We start from the raw sequence: 21,067 nt of genomic DNA on the forward strand, positions 1-21,067 counted from the left end.
CTATGATGAAAATTACAGGCCTCTCTCATCTTTTTAAGTGGGAGAACTTGCACAATTGGTGGCTGACTAAATACTTCTTTGCCCCACTGTATGTCACGTTGCAGTTATAGTTTAGACCAAGTTTAGACCAACCGACTTCATTTTTTGTTTAGTAGGATAAGGATCTTAAATAGGGAGCTACGGGTAAATGTTCGGTGGAGTGTTTCACCATGGCCCCTGTACAATGTGTAACCCTCATCAGCCTGAGAGTGCCTGGTACCAAGCACCAAGCTCCCCCCTCACTCTCTCCTTGCCCTCTTTGGCTGTCAAAGCCAGGAATTTATGGCCGCTTCTACTCCCAAAGTGTGCTTGCTTGTGTAACTCTGAGCATTTCATTAGGTGATTAACAACTGTTGTCAAGTGCCTGTTGTATTTCAACTGCAGAATAAAAGTGTATTTTTTATGGCTTTGAAGCTCCAGATGCATACGAGACATTGTTTGTCTTTTTCAGGAGAATCATTAAAACGCCAGGTTTGGATATGATCCTCTGTATGGAACAGAGAGGGCATGTCTTCCTATGGTTAGATCCCGCTGGGAAAAAACTGGTTGAATCAATGTTGTTTCCACGTCATTTCAACAAAGAAATTCAAAGTGATGACGTTGAATCAACATGGAAAATTGATTGGATTTGCAAAAAGTCATCAACATAAGGGAATTTTGTATGTTTTTTAACCCAACTTTTAACCTAAATCCAATGATCTGGTGAAATGTTTTGTTGATTTCACGTTAGTTGAAAATTAAACCAAAATTTGACCGCAAATGAAGTCTGTGGTCAGGGTATAAGCCGCAGACATTATGAGGCATGGTCTTACAGGTTCATTGGACTGAAACATTACTTGGTCCACTGTGTAACAATCTGTCTGTCTTATTTCTCATAGCCAGGCTGACCTCACTCTGACCCAATATACCTTGTATGTGTCTGTGTGTGTGTGTCTGTGTGTGTGTGTCTGTGTGTGTGCCTGTCTGTCTGTCTGTCTGTCTGTCTGTCTGTCTGTCTGTCTGTCTGTCTGTCTGTCTGTCTGTCTGTCTGTCTGTCTGTCTGTCTGTCTGTCTGTCTGTCTGTCTGTCTGTCTGTCTGTCTGTCTGTCTGTCTGTCTGTCTGTCTGTCTGTCTGTCTGTCTGTCTGTCTGTCTGTCTGTCTGTCTGTCTGTCTGTCTGTCTGTCTGTCTGTCTGTCTGTCTGTCTGTCTGTGTGTGTGTGTGTGTGTGTGTGTGTGTGTGTGTGTGTGGGTGGGTGGGTGGGTGAATGTGTGTCTGTGTGTATTGAAGTGTTAGCGCACATTTCAGTAGAAAATGACTGGTCAGTCAGCCTCATTAGCTATTGCAGTATGTGTGTGACTCATCGTCAGAGTTTGTTCACAGGAAATGGTTGGTACATGACTGTTTCAAAGTAGCAGATCATTTAGGTTTGCTGTGCCCCACTGCTATCAGAGTGTGACTTATTCAGAAATTCAGCATAAATGAATGTCCTCAATGACATCAGCTATAGCAATGGCAGAGATGAACCCGTCCTCTCTTTGACATTATGGGGGTGTGAAAAGAAAAGGCTGTATTAGGAGAGGATTTCGTTTAGGTGTCAGTTTTCTCAGCCAAGTGTAGCCTACCCACCTACTAACCCTAACCCATCACGTAAATCGCTCTCATGATCATCATCACACAACATGGCCGCCCAACTTTCTCCCTCTGGTTCCCACTGTCCTCCTCACCTCTCCAACCACTGTCCAATCCCCCGCCCTGGGCTCATCTATCAGACTAGCAGTGACCTCATCAAAGAGCGCCTCGCTTGAGTGAGCACTGGAATAAGACCAAGTTTCCCCTTAAAAACGGCTCTATGGTTTTGCCATTTCATCCTGTATGTAGGTACCGACTCGCCAAGTCTTGGTCCAAAAGGAATAATTAATAGCTTCTACCCCCAAGACATAAAACTCCTGAACAGCTAATGAAACAGCTACCCAGACTATTTGAATGGTTGGTTTAAGGGCTTGTAAGTAAGCATTTCATTGTAAGGGCTACTACACCTGTTGTATTCGGTGCATGCAACAAATAAAGTGTGATTTATATTTTTTATTTGAATGGTTCAGGTTAGGATTTGAGGGTGGTAAACTAATCCTAAATTGTATTGTATGCCATTGTGTGCCAGTCAGAGGTCTATCTTGGTCTAGAATTGTAATGGTGAGAAGCAGATGTATTCTATCATAACTTTTCAGCGTTATGATAGAAGTATGCAATGATGCTGACCCCCCTAAATATTCTACCCCTCCCTACACCTCTTGCACACACACAATGTACTTAATCTAAAATAAACATGTAGACCTTATGTTGTTCATCGAGTTAATTACTTGTTTTCTCTCAAAGCATCAGACATGACCTTTGGCGTAGTCGGAATGATTTCCCATGACGATCTGCCTCCCTGTGTGTGTGTGTTTTCACATGCATGTTTGTCTGTGCTCGCCTGTGTGTATCTTGATAGATGCTGCATGTCTGTGGTCTGCTTAGATAGCGGTTCAATGACTGTGATCCCTTATCTGGCCAGACACGAGATAATCAATACTGAAAGGGAGTCACGATCTGATGGATCTCTGACCTGCCAGATTGGGAAAGACAAAAGATACCCTAAACGAGGTGCCAAAATATTTGTAATTTAAATATTAGTTTCCTATTTCACACACACAGAAGCCACATGTGGACTTTTATTTTACACCTTCAGGAGAAAAGCATTTCAAACCATAATCTGCCACGTAGGACCACTGTTTACCAGGATTCATTTACATATTGGGCATAACTATGTCCACAAAAGAAACATACGGTAATAAATACTGACATCAGTCACATGCCATATCTCTTAATGAGCACATACCAACTCCATATCACTAAGAAGTTGTTTAACGATCAAACTGTGGGTGAACAGTTAGCATTGAGCTATCTGAGGTCATTAATTCCCCTTTGTGGAATATGTGTGCTCTGATTCAACCTAATGAACAAGGAGCCACAATCTGCTAAGAATCCCATCTGAAGGACCCAGTCAGTGCAGCGGAAATGGGAAGGGGGCTTGGGAATGATAGATTGGCCTCTTGTCATCATAGTGTTTACACAAGATACACTCATTGACGACAAAGAGAGACTGAGATTAGAAAGGAGAAGGAAAAAGGAATATGTCTCGATTTTTTTGTTGGGCGGATACTGTGTGACTAGAGCGTAGTGTGGCACGCATATGATATCATCACAGATCACAGACGTCAGGGTGGCGGTCTATGTATATTTGTAAACAACAGCTGGTGCATGATATCTAAGGTAGTCTCGAGGTAGAGTATCTCATGATAAGCTGTAGACCACACTATCTAGAGAGTTTTTATCTGTATATTTCGTAGCTGTCTACATACCCCCACAGACCGATGCTGGCACTAAGACCGCACTCAATGAGTTGTATACAGCCATAAGCAAACAGGAAAACACTCATCCAGAGGCAGCGCTCCTAGTGGCCAGGGACTTTAATGCAGGGAAACTTAAATCAGTTTTACCTCATTTCTATCAGCAAGTTAAATGTGCAACCAGAGGGAAAAAGATCTAGATCACCTTTACTCCACACACAGAGATGTGTACAAAGCTCTCCGTCGCCCTCCGTTTGGCAAATCTGACCATAATTATATCCTCCTGATTCCTGCTTACAAGCAAAAATGAAAGCAGGAAGCACCAGTGACTCAGTCAATAAAAAAGTGGTCAGATGAAGCAGATGCTAAGCTACGGGACTGTTTTGCTAGCACAGACTGGAATATATTCCAGGATTCTTCCGATGACATTGAGGAATACACCACATCAGTCACTGGCTTCATCAATAAGTGCATCGATGACGTCGTCCCCACTGTGACTGTACATTCATACCCCAACCAGAAGCCATGGATTACAGGCAACATCCGCACTGAGCTAAAGGGTAGAGTTGCCGCTTTCAAGGAGCGGGACTCTAACCTGGATGCTTATAAAACATCCTATGACAAACAAAGCATCAAAACATGACTAAGATCGAATCGTACTACACCGGCTCCGATGCTTGTCGGATGTGGCAGGCCTTGCAAACTATTACAGACTACAAAGGAAAGCAGTGACACAAGCCTACCAGACGAGATACATGACTTCTATGCTCGCTTCGAGGTAAGCAACACTGAAACATGAATGAGAGCATCAGCTGTTCCGGACGACTGCATGATCATGCTCTCTGCAGATGATGTAAGTAAGACCTTTAAACAGGTCAGGGTCAGACGGATTACCAGGACGTGTACTCTGAACATGCGCTGACCAAATGGCAAGTGTCAGATCCACAGACGATGCAATCTTTATTACACTCCACACTACCCATTCACACCTAGAAAAAAGGAACACCTATGTGAGAATGCTATTCATTGACAGCTCAGCATTCAACACCATAGTGCCCTCAAAGCTCATTACTAAGCTAAGGACCCTGGGACTAATCACCTCCCTCTGCAACTGGATCCTGGACTTCCTGACGGGCCGCCCCCAGGTGGTAAGGGTAGGTAACAAAACTGATCTTCAACACGGGGGCCCCTCAGGGGTGTGTGCTCAGTCCCCTCCTGCAGTCCCTGTTCACTCATGACTGCACGGCCAGGTACGACTCCAACACCATCATTAAGTTTTCCGATGACACAACAGTGGTAGGCCTGATCACCGACAACGACGAGACAGCCTATAGGAAGGAGGTCAGAGACCTGACCGTGTGCTGCAATGACAACAACCTCTCCCTCAATGTGATCAAGACAAAGGAGATGATTGTGGACTACAGGAAAAGGAGGACCGAGCACGCCCCCATTCTCATTGACGGGGCTGTAATGGAGCAGGTTGAGAGCTTCAAGTTCCTTGGCATCCACATCACCAACAAACTAACATTGTCCAAGCACACCAAGACAGTCATGAAGAGGACACAACAAAACCTATTCCCCTTCAGGAGACTGAAAGTATTTGGCATGGGTCCTCAGATCCTCAAAAGGTTCTACAGCTGCACCATCAAGAGCATCCTGACGGGTTGCATCACTGCCTGGTATGGCAACTGCTCGGCCTCCAACCGCAAGGCACTACAGAGGGTAGTGCTTAAGGCCCAGTACATCACCGGGGCCAAGCTTCCTGCCATCCAGGACCTCTATACCAGGCAGTGTCAGAGGGAGGTCCTAAAAATGGTCAAATACTCCAGCCACCCTAGTCATAGACTGTTCTCTCTGCTACCGCACGGCACACGGTACCAGAGCACCAAGTCTAGGAGGCTTCTAAACAGCTTCTACACACAAGCCATAAGACTCCTGAACATCTAATCAAATGACTACCCCAACTATTTGCATTGCCCCATTACCCCCTCTTTTATGCTGCTGCTACTCTCTGTTATTATCTATGCATAGTCACTTTAATAACTCTATCTATATGTACATATCACCTCAGTTACCTTGACTAACCGGTGTCCCAGCACATTGACTCTGTACCGGTATCCACTGTACATGGCCTCACTACTGTTATTTTACTGCTGCTCTTTAATTGTTTGTTTCTTTTATTTCTAACTTTTTTCTAGATATTTTTCATAAAACTGCATTGTTGGTTAAGGGCTTGTAAGTGAGCATTTCAATGTAAGGTCTACACTTGTTTTGATTTGATCACAAATGTAATTACAACCGTGTACAACAACTGTGCCATTTATTTAATCAGCTTCCACTGGCGAATGACCTCAGGAAACTGGTCACACTAAGATAAGAATCAGACCCAGAAGCACAAACATTTCATCCTCACACATTGACTCTGGATGACTGTGCTGACAACCTGTCTCATGGGTCTGAATACTCGGAAAGCACTGATTTAGAAATATCAAATAACATCTTCCTCATTTTCACTATCCGTCAGGATTTCTTAGAAATAAGCTTAGTAAAAGGGGAGAGAGTGGGTGGATCTATATGTGTGCTGCTTCCTTGGCACTCTAGGTGAGGTCAGTAAGAAAACAACTGGCCTCTTACTGGAACACAATAAACTGATATGTGGTGAGCCAGCTCCTTCACTGTGACATATGGACCACTTTTAAAACCACGTCTGACCTAACACACTTCCCCCTAGCCATCATTACCTTCATCATCTTAATCATCACCCTCATCGCCACCATCAACATCATTGTCACCATCATCACCACCATCATCATCACCATCATCATCACCACCACCACCCCATCATCACCATCATCATCACCACCATCATCTTCCCCATCATTCACCATCATCATCACCATCATCACCATTATCATCACCATCATCATCATCAAAATACATCCAAACTCCCTGTAGGTAACAGGTAAAAGGACTTTGCAAAAGAAGGAAAACCACACAAGCTATCTCAGATACTTGCTGATGTATTGTATATTACTGCACAATGTCAATACCCCAGAACATGTTTAAATATCCTGCTTCAATTCGTTTCAGTGCCTTGTTGTATTATATTAGTATCTTGTTGTATTATATCAGTATCTTGTGTTATATTAGTATCTTGTTGTATTATATTAGTATCTTGTGTTATATTATATTAGTATCTTGTTGTATTATATTAGTATCTTGTGTTATATTAGTATCTTGTTGTGTTATATTAGTATCTTGTTATATTAGTATATTGTTGTATTATATTAGTATCTTGTTGTATTATATTAGTATCTTGTTGTATTATATTAGTATCTTGTTGTATTATATTAGTATCTTGTTGTATTATATTAGTATCTTGTTGTATTATATTAGTATATTGTTGTATTATATTAGTATCTTGTTGTATTATATTAGTATATTGTTGTATTATATTAGTATCTTATTATTATTCATCAAGCTTTTATTTTCTACTACTCTTTTATTCACTTCAGTACTTTTCTATTGTTGCACTTTGTACTCCACGTATATGATGTGTATATGACTAATAAACACAGTTGAACTTGCTGGGTGTGTTCCTCAGACAGACTCATCTGTTGGGGTGTGGTAGGGTGAAGACAGTGTTACTGTAAAGAGCTGATGATGGGTGTCTGTATCCTTCCAGAGCTCTGACTCACCAACACCTGCTGTGGTAAACCAGTGAGTGTCATAGGTACTGTAGCCTCATAGGCACTGTAGTCTGATAGGCACTGTAGCCTGATAGGCACTGTAGTTTGATAGGCACTGTAGCCTGATAGGCACTGTAGTTTGATAGGCACTGTAGCCTGATAGGCACTGTAGCCTGATAGGCACTGTAGCCTCATAGGCACTGTAGTTTGATAGGCACTGTAGCCTGATAGGCACTGTAGTTTGATAGGCACTGTAGCCTGATAGGCACTGTAGCCTGATAGGCACTGTAGGCTATAATAATAATAATAATATATGCCATTTAGCAGACGCTTTTATCCAAAGCGACTTACAGTCATGTGTGCATACATTCTACGTATGGGTGGTCCCGGGAATCGAACCCACTACCCTGGCGTTACAAGCGCCATGCTCTACCAACTGAGCTACAGTAGGCTGACAGGCACTGTAGCCTGATAGGCGCTGTAGTTTGACAGGCACTGTAGCCTGATAGGCACTGTAGCCTCATAGGCACTGTAGGCTGACAGGCACTGTAGCCTGATAGGCACTGTAGCCTGATAGGCATTGTAGCCTCATGGGCACTGTAGCCTTATAGGTACTGTAGCCTGATAGGCACTGTAGTTTGTTAGGCACTGTAGCCTGATAGGCACTGTAGTTTGATAGGCACTGTAGCCTGATAGGCACTGTAGCCTGTTAGGCACTGTAGTTTGATAGGCACTGTAGCCTGATAGGCACTGTAGCCTGTTAGGCACTGTAGTTTGTTAGGCACTGTAGCCTGATAGGCACTGTAGTTTGATAGGCACTGTAGCCTGATAGGCACTGTAGCCTGATAGGCACTGTAGCCTGATAGGCACTGTAGTTTGATAGGCACTGTAGTCTGATAGGCACTGTAGCCTGATAGGCACTGTAGCCTGTTAGGCACTGTAGTCTGATAGGCACTGTAGCCTGTTAGGCACTGTAGTCTGATAGGCACTGTAGCCTGTTAGGCACTGTAGCCTGTTAGGCACTGTAGCCTGTTAGGCACTGTAGTCTGATAGGCACTGTAGCCTGTTAGGCACTGTAGCCTGTTAGGCACTGTAGCCTGTTAGGCACTGTAGCCTGATAGGCACTGTAGCCTGATAGGCACTGTAGTCTGATAGGCACTGTAGCCTGTTAGGCACTGTAGTCTGATAGGCACTGTAGTCTGATAGGCACTGTAGTCTGATAGGCACTGTAGTCTGATAGGCACTGTAGCCTGATAGGCACTGTAGCCTGTTAGGCACTGTAGCCTGTTAGGCACTGTAGCCTGTTAGGCACTGTAGCCTGTTAGGCACTGTAGCCTAGTCTTAGGCACTGTAGCCTGTTAGGCACTGTAGCCTGTTAGGCACTGTAGCCTGTTAGGCACTGTAGCCTGTTAGGCACTGTAGCCTGTTAGGCACTGTAGCCTGTTAGGCACTGTAGCCTGTTAGGCATGCTACTGGAGTATGGAGCCTCAGTATTAGAGTACTGGGAGTCAGAAATGTTAGTCTACATTGTTTAGGTTAAAAAGTATCCATCACTCTTACAAAGTAATTAGCCAACATAACGACCCTCAGTCATCCCATCCACTGTCTGGGTGATTGTGACCACCCTGGCATGGAGGGATCCTGTCCCATTTCCCAGACTATCATTTGGAGCTGGAGTTTTTCCTCAAGAAGAACTATAGTTCCAGGCTGTTGAAGCTGCAGCGTGGGCAGAGAGAGGGATAGAGGGATGTGTGAATGGCACCACTCTTGCTAGTAGTATATGGGCCTAATCCAGTGTCCAACTACAACATGTTATATGTTGGTCCTCTTGAATAGTCCCAGTATCTCTTCTCCCTTCCTCTCCTCTGAAGTTGTGCCAGCTCCAACAGATGCTGTACTTCGTTGTGTCTCCAGACACTCTTGGAAACAGCTTCTCATTGGAAACCATCAAGTTTAGTCTTCCCTTCATATCATCCACTGTTTCATATCAAACATCTATCACCACATGTGATACTGATTGGAATGTCTGTAGTTTTTGACCTTTGACATATCCCTAGTTATCGTCCCTTGAAATGTACTCTGAGGCCTTGATTGATACATTTTGGCACATTTGATACACTCACTATGGACTTCAGACGTCTGGTCTTATCGTGTTTTCATTTCAGAAGTTTGTCATTCAGCACTGACTTTATTTCATCTAGTATATTGTCTTTGTGCTATCTGAGTCTGTCTCCTGTGTTTGTGTGAGAGAGAGAGAGAGAGAGAGAGAGAGAGAGAGAGAGAGAGAGAGAGAGAGAGAGAGAGAGAGAGAGAGAGAGAGAGAGAGAGCATTGGGGGACTGAGAGACGAAAGCAGGGAGATTAGGTGGGGGTGACCGGAGGGAGTGTGACCCATCAGCCAGCCTCTAGACCAGTGCTGTGTCTCATGCTAGCTCCCCTTTTCTTATCTCCACTCTGATACCCAGCTCACTTTGAAGTATGTTGAGAGTTGATAATTAAAAAATATAGGAAATTGTGTTTTCTAGCTTGCTGGGTAACTTTTGGAGGTTTGCTAATGTTGGAGAGATTGTAGGGACACTGTTTTTAACCTTTATTTAACTAGGAAAGTCAGTTAAGAACTAAATGTTATTTACAATGACAGCCTAGGAATAGATGGGTTAACTGCCTAGTTCAGGGGCAGAACAACTGATTTTTACCTTGTTAGCTCAGGGATTCGATCTAACAACCTTTCAGTAACTGGCCCAACCCTCTAACCACTAGGCTACCTGCTGCCCCAAGTGTATACTTATTGATATGCTGAAGTGTACAGTACAATGGACCTTCAGTTGTTTTGATGTTGTTGACTGTCTGTCATGTTGGGAGTTGATAGATAAAAAATTGTTCAGGAAGTTTTGTTTTCTGATGACTTGCATGGGTATGGCTTTATGGAGGTTTCTAATGTTGGACTGGGTTTCTATATTAGAGTCAGGAACACTGTGCTTTTACTGGGTTTTATATTAACTAGGAAAGTAATTTAAGAACTAAATTTTATTTACAATGAACACCTAGGAATAGATGGGTTTCTATATTAGAGTCAGAACACTTTCTGTGCTTAGTACAGAACAACTGATTTTTACCTTGTTAGCTCACTGGGTTTCTATATTAGAGTCAGGAACAACCTTCAGTAACTGGTTTCTATATTAGAGTCAGGAACACTTCTCTGTGCTTAGTACCACTGGGTTTCTATATTGTCTGAACCCCTCTGTGCTTAGTACACTGGGTTTCTATATTGAGTACTTCTCTGCTGCTTGTACACTGGGTTTCTATATTAATGGACTCTGTCAGTTGTTTCTATATTGTTGACTGTCTGTCACTGGGTTTCTATATTGGTGAACAGATGTGAGACAGGCAGATAAGTCAGGAACATTGTGCAGTACACTGGGTTTTGTTTTACTGAGTGACTTCTCTGTAACACTGGGTTTCTATATTAGCAGTCAGCTCTTCTCTGTGCTTAGTACACTGGGTTTCTATATTAGAGTCAGGAACACTTCTCTGTGCTTAGTACACTGGGTTTCTATATTAGAGTCAGGAACACTTCTCTGTGCTTAGTACACTGGGTTTCTATATTAGAGTCAGGAACACTTCTCTGTGCTTAGTACACTGGGTTTCTATATTAGAGTCAGGAACACTTCTCTGTGCTTAGTACACTGGGTTTCTATATTAGAGTCAGGAACACTTCTCTGTGCTTAGTACACTGGGTTTCTATATATATTAGTACACTAGATAATTTGTTATTTGCTGTGGATGGGAAGAAATACATTAGAATTGTATTGGGATCCATTCTTTTTCTTTTGCTGTAATTTGTCAAAATGGCCGCCTGGACGTCTTCAGAATGTCTGTGTGCTCCTTCGGGAGAGAAAGCTGCCTTTGCACTATTTTTTTGTCCCAGAAATAGAGTGAGTCAGAGAGCACACTGTTCTTTTCATCACCACAACCTTATCATTTCAAGGATGTGAATAGATTAAAATGGTGTTGGATTTATCGTAAATATGGATTTATTAATGACCAATTACTACATAACTGGAGGTCATGGTGCAGTCATGGTGCAAACTCTTAGTAAATATGTCCCTCTAACTCAAGCAGTGAATCAGCCTCTGTGTGTCCAGTCCACCCGTCCCTTTACCACAATAACCAACATATATAGGAACTGTGACACTTTCTTGGCAAACGTTGTGAAAAGGGAAAACATTGAAAGAACATTTCTTCATCCAGGCCATAGTGAGACGTCTGTTGCGTCACTCTGTCTGAAAACAGAATAACAGCAATAATGCTTCATCAGCACTCCATCTCTTTTGAGTCCAGCAACAGGAAGTGTGTTAATGTAAGAATCTGTCCTGTCTGTTGGTGTATGTTGCCTGCATCGCCACTTTCAGCCCAGAAACAATGTTCCTACAAGGATAAATTAAGTTTGTTTAATTTGTAGTCTTCTCACCCAGATATGTTGATTTCTTCACTTCTACAGGGTTGTGAGAGTCTGCTATATGTATTTCTCAGTCTAATGCCAAAGTGAGGACTTTCTCCAGTAGCTTTAATCCCCTGGATAATGATAAAACAGAGCACACTCTGACACACTGGGCTATCCATTCATGACAGACTGCTCCCGCTCCCTTCCTCCTTCCCCAGTTGAATCAGGGGTCAGTGACTTTCTCTGGAGTACAAGACTGAAATTCCACATAGTGGAGGTGGTGGTAGGAGAGGAGGTGGTGACGAGAAGCGGCCCACTAATTTCACTCAATTCCTGGGTAGCAGTTCCCTGAGGCAGGCACTCATCCTACTAGGGCCTAGCCCACACCTCAGACCCATGCAGAGTAAAGTCAGACATAACCAATCAAGTGGCTTTTCAGTGGACCGCTAGCCACAGTCATGAGAGGAGAAACAGGGTGTGGAGCTTCTCATTAACTCCCTTCATCAGGGCTGTAGCAACCTCTGGATTACTTTCACATTCTTTCAATACATTATCATCATTAAGAGCCTCATGTTTAGGGTCACGTATCGTAAAGGACGGATCTGCGATTGCTACATCTATTTTTTTTTACTTTTAAATTCATAATATATACCTATTGATTCTTGAAGAATATACAAGTAACTTATAAATGCCTCACGGGCTTAGTTCAACTGTTTAATCCCATCAGAACCCAAAACAGAAGACTGATTAACCCCATCAGAACCCAACACAGAAGACTGTTTAACCCCATTAGAACCCAACACAGAAGACTGTTTAACCCCATCAGAACCCAACACATAAGACTGTTTAACCCCATTAGAACCCAACACAGAAGACTGTTTAACCCCATCAGAACCCAACACAGAAGACTGTTTAACCCCATCAGAACCCGACACAGAAGACTGATTAACCCCATTAGAACCCAACACAGAAGACTGTTTAACCCCATTAGAACCCAACACAGAAGACTGTTTAACCCCATTAGAACCCAACACAGAAGACTGTTTAACCCCATTAGAACCCAACACAGAAGACTGTTTAACCCCATTAGAACCCAACACAGAAGACTGTTTAACCCCATCAGAACCCAACACAGAAGACTGTTTAACCCCATTAGAACCCAACACAGAAGACTGTTTAACCCCATTAGAACCCAACACAGAAGACTGTTTAACCCCATTAGAACCCAACACAGAAGACTGTTTAACCCCATCAGAACCCAACACAGAAGACTGTTTAACCCCATTAGAACCCAACACAGAAGACTGTTTAACCCCATTAGAACCCAACACAGAAGACTGATTAACCCCATCAGAACCCGACACAGAAGACTGTTTAACCCCATTAGAACCCAACACAGAAGACTATCAAATACGGTCATGGTCAAATACGGTCACATCCCTTGGCAAGCCAACCAATATAGTAATAAACGGCAGCAGCAGCAAAGATGCTGTCGTAAGCGTCAATATATTTTTAATAAGGTCCCATCCAATTCAAACTATCCAATTCAGCCAGTAAATAATTCGTTTCAGTTTAATTTAGTTCAAGAAGTGAATATGAACAATTGTTTTTCATTGCAGACTAGGCCTACATATTTCTTAAAATTGTATTTAAGGGGATTGTGCATTTTACCCATTACACAGTAAGTAAGTAGGCATATATAACAATATAGATTCGTAATAATTGTATAATTTAATAAGTAATTAAAAGAATGAACGGGAAATATTTTTAGCCCTATCCTAATTTTAACGTGGAACCATTTGTAATTGGTTTAAACAGTCTGATAATAGACTATATTTAGGCTTTATTTAGACGCTATATTTTGTAATAGTTTGATACATTTTTCGATGATAATGGAATGTATCTATCAACACAAGTATTATTTGTAGATGTTTTGATGTTGACTGTGAGCGGATCTTCTGTATTTTGTGCTTATTAGCAGCGAATACGTCTCTTGAGGAATGTGGATGAAACACGCGCGCACTGAGGAGCAGCTGGGCCCTCGCTTCAAGCTCTCCCAAAGCTGTCAGCAAGTTTTACACGAAGCTTTGGCAACAAAAGGCGTGTGCTGTGCTCCAACGGAACACTGCTAATAAATCTTTATATTAAAAAGAATGACAAAGTTGTGAAAAATAATTGGTAATATCGTAGAGCAAACAGTAGGCTTTGATTGAAAATGCTGTATTTTGGTTATTTGTACCCAACAAAACAGAATTTTAACTGCTTAACATATTTGAATAGCCTGATAAAAAAGTTAATTGTAATTGTAAAATGTCCAATAAGCTCATATGTAACGGACCTAAGGAGACGTTTCTGTGTGTGAAACATGTCAGAATAAAAGGACATTTAGGGAATGCATGTTTAGAACATCCATGTTGAGAACATCCATGTTTACAATGATCCATGTATAGAACTATCCATGTTGAGAACATCCATGTTTACAATGATCCATGTTTAGAACGATCCATGTTTAGAATTATCCATGTTGAGAACATCCATGTTTAGAACATCCATGTTTAGAATTATCCATGTTTAGAATGATCCATGTTTACAATGATCCATGTTTACAATGATCCATGTATAGAACTATCCATGTTGAGAACATCCATGTTTAGAATGATCCATGTTTAGAACATCCATGTTTAGAATGATCCATGTTTAGAACATCCATGTTTAGAATGATCCATGTATAGAACTATCCATGTTTAGAACATCCATGTTTAGAATGATCCATGTTTAGAACATCCATGTTTAGAATGATCCATGTTTAGAATGATCCATGTTTAGAACATCCATGTTTAGAATTATCCATGTTTGGAACATCCATGTTAAGAACGATCCATGTTTAGAATGATCCATGTATAGAACTATCCATGTTGAGAACATCCATGTTTAGAATGATCCATGTCTAGAACATCCATGTTTAGAATTATCCATGTTTAGAACATCCATGTTTAGAACGATCCATGTTTAGAATAATCCATGTATAGAACTATCCATGTTGAGAACATCCATATTTAGAATGATCCATGTTTAGAACATCCATGTTTAAAATTATCCATGTTTAGAACATCCATGTTTAGAATGATCCATTTATAGAACATCCATGTTTAGAACGATCCATGTTTAAGAACATCCATGTTTAGAATTATCCATGTTTAGAACATCCATGTTTAGAATTATCCATGTTTAGAAGTTTATATCAAAAGTGATGAAAAATGCAAACACGCACACACACAGCTTAGTGAGTGTATGTGTCTCATAGACTTAGATAGATATCACATCATTGTATCTGTCCCCTTATGATGGGCAGGGCCATTGAGGCCACTTCCATTTTGAAGTAGTCTGTTTTATTCTACGACTACTTCTATGAGTCGGTAAACAAACTGAAAAGGTGCGTACTGCCACCAGGAGATTGTTGTTTACATTTAGCAGATGCTCTTACCCAGAGCGACTTACAGGAGCAATTAGGGTTAAGTGTCTTGCTCAAGGGCACATCGACAGATTTCTCACCTAGTCGGCTCAGGGATTTGAACCAGTGACCTTCTGGTTACTGGCTCAATGCTCTTAACTGCTAGGCTACCTGCCACCCCCTATCTGGTCAAAGATTTGCCCCCTGCAGTTATGGAATGTTTGCTCACAAATAAAATGAATTGGCTGATCCCTCCTGGCGACCTTCCTTAACCCATAGGAAGTCCCAACCAGTTGACAACTTCAAAATGGTGAAAGTCCTCCACAGTGCTGCCCATGTTAAAATGAGCTTTTGGGCAATAGAGTCCTCTATCTATCTCTATGGTATGCCTGTAGTGGATAAAGTGAAGGAGTCATCCTTTCTGCCTTTCGGTCCTTGCTCCTCCCCCTGGCCTGTGAGTAAGGCAGTAGAGCCTTCAGCAGTGTAAGGAAAACCAGACATCACACACTTCCACACAGCACAGCATCCACACGGCTGTGATACTACACTCTCTGGCCTGTCCACTGAACTGACAACCTGAACACTCTACGACTCCATTGGACGATCGCTGAAATGGACTGAAACAGAGAGGATCCAAGTGGAAAAAGATGGTTCGTTGGTGGACTTTTTGACTTTGCGTTCAGTTCCGGGTTAAATCGCATCGAAGAGAAGTTGCCTTGACTATTTTTTTCAATCTTTTTCTTCACTGTTCCTAAGGCGGCTCTTACACCCATATAGAGTTAGATTTTTCAGGAGTCTGTTCAAGTCTTAGCCTCTCAGGGGGTTGTGTTTTTCAGGGTCCATCTCCTGCCACCCTCCATGATGCTGACAGAGCCGTATGGGATGATGGGGTCCATGGGTTCCGAGGTGCGAGACCTGAGCTCTCTCTTACCCCCGGTGCCCTCCGTACCCTCCCTACCAGTGAGCAGCGGGGGCTGTGGCCTGCCCGTTGGGGGTGCCCCTCAGTGGGCACCTTACCTGGACCTCCACCCTGGCTCTCCCTACGGTTCCCTGCCCTCCCACCACTCCCTCATCAAGCAGGAGCCTGGCTGGGGCTCCACCGACCCTCTGGAGGACCCTCACTGTGGCCTGGGGGCCTTCACGTTGCACTTCTCTGGCCAGTTCACTGGGACAAGCCCCTGTCGGGTTGGGGCCTTCGGTGAGCCAGCTCCAAGCCAGTCCAGGGTGTTTCCTAATGGAGCCTACCTCCCAGGCTGTGTGGACAGCCCGCCGACCCACAGGAACCAGGGTAAGGTTGCTCTCTGCTCCCCTCTCTCCTCCTCTATAGCCACCTCATTGACCATCTCTGGGATCACTCTATCCTCTGCAGCATCTCTTGAATTCAGCTCAAGCAAAGCTGTCTACTCCTCACCACTCAAGGCCAAAGTTATTTTACATCTGCATTGCTTGCTGTTTGGGGTTTTAGGCAGGGTTTCTGTATAAGCACTTTATGACAATTGCTAATGTAAAAAGGGTGTTATAAATACATTTGATTGATTGATTGATTGTTAGGCCATCAGCGTTGCACCTACACTGTCTGATGTCAGTGACGGTGTGTGTTTGTGAATTTCTCATGTGGCCATGCCGTACTTCCTGGGTCATTGTGTGTATGTGTTGGACTGTGTCTACTTGCATTGGGTGTAATTGTCCAGAGTTGATGTTTGGGCCTTGTCCACAGTGTTGTGTCTGAACAGGATGTTTTGTACTAGACAGGGTCGTTCTGCCCTGTACAGGGAAGAGAGCTGTCAGTTTTCCCATCGCTGGCCCGACTCACGGAGTTAATGCAACAATATGGCCTAGAGGTCTCCCTCAGCCTGTGTTCAACATGTTCACTTTCACACAGAGTTAATGCAACAATATGTCCTAGAGGTCTCCCTCAGCCTGTGTTCAACATGTTCACTTTCACACAGAGTTAATGCAACAATATGTCCTAGAGGTCTCCCTCAGCCTGTGTTCAACATGTTCACTTTCACACAGAGTTAATGCAACAATATGGCCTAGAGGTCTCCCTCAGCCTGTGTTCAACATGTTCACTTTCACACAGAGTTAATGCAACAATATGTCCTAGAGGTCTCCCTCAGCCTGTGTTCAACATGTTCACTTTCACACAGAGTTAATGCAACAATATGGCCTAGAGGTCTCCCTCAGCCTGTGTTCAACATGTTCACTTTCACACAGAGTTAATGCAACAATATGTCCTAGAGGTCTCCCTCAGCCTGTGTTCAACATGTTCACTTTCACACAGAGTTAATGCAACAATATGTCCTAGAGGTCTCCCTCAGCCTGTGTTCAACATGTTCACTTTCACACAGAGTTAATGCAACAATATGTCCTAGAGGTCTCCCTCAGCCTGTGTTCAACATGTTCACTTTCACACAGAGTTAATGCAACAATATGGCCTAGAGGTCTCCCTCAGCCTGTGTTCAACATGTTCACATAGTGCTTCAAAATAATGAAACATAATAATACAAAAAGCAGTGTTTAAAAAACACCTAATTTAAATACAGCTATAAATGTATTGTTGATTGTAATATCCAAGTTAAAGGGGTAATTAGCGGTTGAAACAATAACAACGTGTTTTCCCCGTCCCTGTTTTGGTTAAAAGCTGAGGGATTGGGCTGGAGAAATGTAACCTCTCTCAAATACATAGACAGAGCTATGGATGCAAGAACTGGCCAGCCATGATATACAAATGATAGTTTTAACCATGATTTGAGGCTATATACTGTAGTGTTTATTTACATTTAATTTATTTACAAACATTGTAGCAAAACAAGATTATATGTTGGGTTCTGATGGGGTAGGACAGTTGAACTAAGCTCATGAAGCATTTATAAATTATATTATTGAAGAATCAATGTGTACATCATTTATAAATCCCGAAATGGATGTAGCAACTGCAGATTTCCCCTTTATCCCCCCCCAGTATTTTGTAAAACTTACAAATGAATATTGTTTTGATGCTGTAGTTCTGGACAGTATTTTGTAAAACTTATAAATGAATATTGTTTTGATGCTGTAGTTCTGGACGGTATTTTGTAAAACTTATAAATGAATATTGTTTTGATGCTGTAGTTCTGGACAGTATTTTGTAAAAACGGTCTTCTTTTTTATTCAGCTAATTTCAAACCATCAGCTATTTAAGTTAATTTGATCATTTCTCATCATTCTGCATTTACTTTTTTTGTTTGTAAAAAAATCATTTTTTTAAATGACATAAACAGGAACATTGTTACATCATAGTAATCCCTGACATCATAGTAATCCCTGACATCATAGTAATCCCTGACATAATCCCTGACATCATAGTAATCCCTGACATAATGAACGGAATCTATTTCTACCTAGCTATCACAAAAGAATGTTGTCAACGTCGGACACATATTCTACCTCATAGATGTGCTGGCTGGTACAACATTATTATAGCTATGATAATAAGCATGATAAACTTGTTGTTCACGAAATCTATTTATAATACAAAATGTTGTTTAATTAAGCAATTGGGCTGAGTTGGTGTGGTATATGGCCAATATACCATGGTACAGGAGTGCTAGGACACAGCCCTTTGCCGTGGGACATTGGCCATTTATCACAAACCCCCGAGATGCCTAATTGCTATTTTAAACTGGTTACCAACATAATTAGAACAATAAAATTCATGTTTTGTGATATACGGTCTGACATACCACAGCTTTCAGCCAATCAGCATTCAGGGCTCGAACCACCAAATTCATAATACCATTTTATGTTCACTTTTCCCTAATTAATTGTTCAACTCAAATTCAAATTCATAATGGGCCGAATCCGTAGCTGAGATGAGGGAGTAAATACAGTATTGACGTGCATATGAAAGACAGATCTACCATGCACACTAATCTCAATTTAGGATTCAGTCCATTAAGGGAGGAATTCATATGATGTCATATTTTCCCAGTTTAGCTACATTATCAGTGTTTCCCCTCATTCAAAACAATGTAATTATATTTTCCCAGTTTAGCTACATTATCAGTGTTTCCCCTCATTCAAAACAATGCAATCATATCTTCCCAGTTTAGCTACATCATCAGTGTTTCCCCTCAGTCAAAACAATGCAATCATATCTTCCCAGTTTATCTACATTATCAGTGTTTCCCCTCAGTCAAATCAATGTAATTATATTTTCCCAGTTTATCTACATTATCAGTGTTTCCCCTCAGTCAAATCAATGTAATTATATTTTCCCAGTTTAGCTACATTATCAGTGTTTCCCCTCATTCAAAACAATGTAATTATATTTTCCCAGTTTAGCTACATTATCAGTTTCCCCTCATTCAAAACAATGTAATTATATTTTCCCAGTTTAGCTACATTATCAGTGTTTCCCCTCAGTCAAAACAATGTAATCATATTTTTTTTACAAACTAAAATACTAATGCAGTATGATGACAAATGATCAAATAAAAACCTTCCTATCATAATGTTTCCTGATTTAAATTAACCTGTTAGGAAGACAACATTTTCCTGTGTAATATTCCTAGTTGTACAGTTTCTTACTGTGTCTAGTTACAGTCATGTTACTGTTTATTCGGTCCCCCCTTAAACAGAGTAGACCTTATAAAGGCTTTATATACTATACATAAAGGCTTCATAAGCACTACATAAATCATTTATAAGTGTATGTCATACTCTATAGAAGGTGTATAAAGGGTGACAAAACCATTGTAGGTTGAATTGCCAAATGTGACAAAACGCACTATGTATGTTCATACACCATTTACAGAGCATGAGATAAGCTTAAAGATGATTAGTGAAGCATTTATGTAGTGTTTATGAAGCCTTTATGTATGCTCTATGAAGCCTTCAAAAGTAGTTTAAAGAGGCGTGAAGATGTTGACTAGTAAAGCTAACAGTATAGGAGCCATACAGGTCGTGAGAAAAGGACATTACCTTGGACCGTCACTGTCTGTGCCATAGAAATTGATAACACACGTGCACACAGCACGCACTAATGCACGCATCGCACACACGCATGTTCATCCATGCATGCACACACACACAAGCACGCACACACAAGCACGCACACACACACACACACACACACACACACACACACACACACACACACACACACACACACACACACACACACACACACACACACACACACACACACACACACACACACACACACGTGAAAACACACGCCTGATTCTTAGGATTTCTGGAATGTTGTAACATTTTATGTTATGTGTTCTATGTGTGATAATGTTTGAGTGTTTTCATGTAGTTTCCTCAAAAACACCTCACATTCAAACACACTTTTTACAGACTAACCCTTAGCCTTACTTTATTATTGTCACGCCCTGACCATAGAGAGCCTTGTTATTCTCTATTTCGGTTAGGTCGGGGTGTTCCTATCTAGGTTGTTTATTTCTATGTTGGCCTGGTAGGGTCCCCAATCAGAGGCAGTTGTTTATCGTTGTCTCTGATTGGGGATCATATTTAGACAGCCATTTCCCCACCGTGTTTTGTGGGATCTTGTTTTTGTGTTGTTGCCTGTCAGCTCTCCAGAACGTCACGTTTCGGTTATTCTTTGTTGTGTTGTTGTGCGGTTCACTTATCATAAAACATGTGGAACCCATATCACACTGCGCTTTGGTCTGAGTATGATTACAACTATCGTGACAATTATCCAGACCTTGAGAGCACTTTTCCTTCCAACGGAGAAACCTATCCTGAGCCCAAATTGCAATGATCCACTCCGAAACAGGCTTTTCTAAATCAAAATTATATATTGGGTCAAGATGTTTACTCCAAGATTTACACAAAGCCTAAAATAATATCTAGGGTCTATATTGCTCTCCAATTTCCAAATCCCATATTGTTCATTATTTTCATTTAAAAACAAGCGCTGACTTACGGGTTTCTTTTATTTATTAGTCCCAATAGTATTTGGGGTCTTGTTCCCCCAAGATCTGACCCCAGATAAGTCAGGGGAATGTTTAACTGATATTTATCTGAATTTATATTTCATTTCTCTGTTTCCTGTGTGCTATTATT

The 21,067-nt window shown here is 41.7% G+C and overlaps 1 protein-coding gene across 2 annotated transcripts in view; it reads left to right on the top strand.

Moving 5' to 3' along the window:
- The first annotated feature begins 15,466 nt into the window (after positions 1–15,466).
- The window catches only part of wt1b (WT1 transcription factor b), a 28,175-nt gene continuing 22,574 nt past the window's right edge, over positions 15,467–21,067 (top strand). Inside the window, exon 1 of one of the 2 annotated variants that reach the window (XM_052517255.1) lies at positions 15,467–16,277. In XM_052517255.1, the coding sequence (XP_052373215.1) occupies positions 15,848–16,277 (430 nt within the window). In that variant the 5' untranslated portion in view covers positions 15,467–15,847. The remainder of the gene's footprint in view (positions 16,278–21,067) is intronic. The other variant, XM_052517256.1, reaches the window with a different exon arrangement.

This window comes from Oncorhynchus keta, unplaced genomic scaffold, assembly GCF_023373465.1.
Source record: "Oncorhynchus keta strain PuntledgeMale-10-30-2019 unplaced genomic scaffold, Oket_V2 Un_scaffold_6322_pilon_pilon, whole genome shotgun sequence".
Taxonomy (NCBI): Eukaryota; Metazoa; Chordata; class Actinopteri; order Salmoniformes; family Salmonidae; genus Oncorhynchus; species Oncorhynchus keta.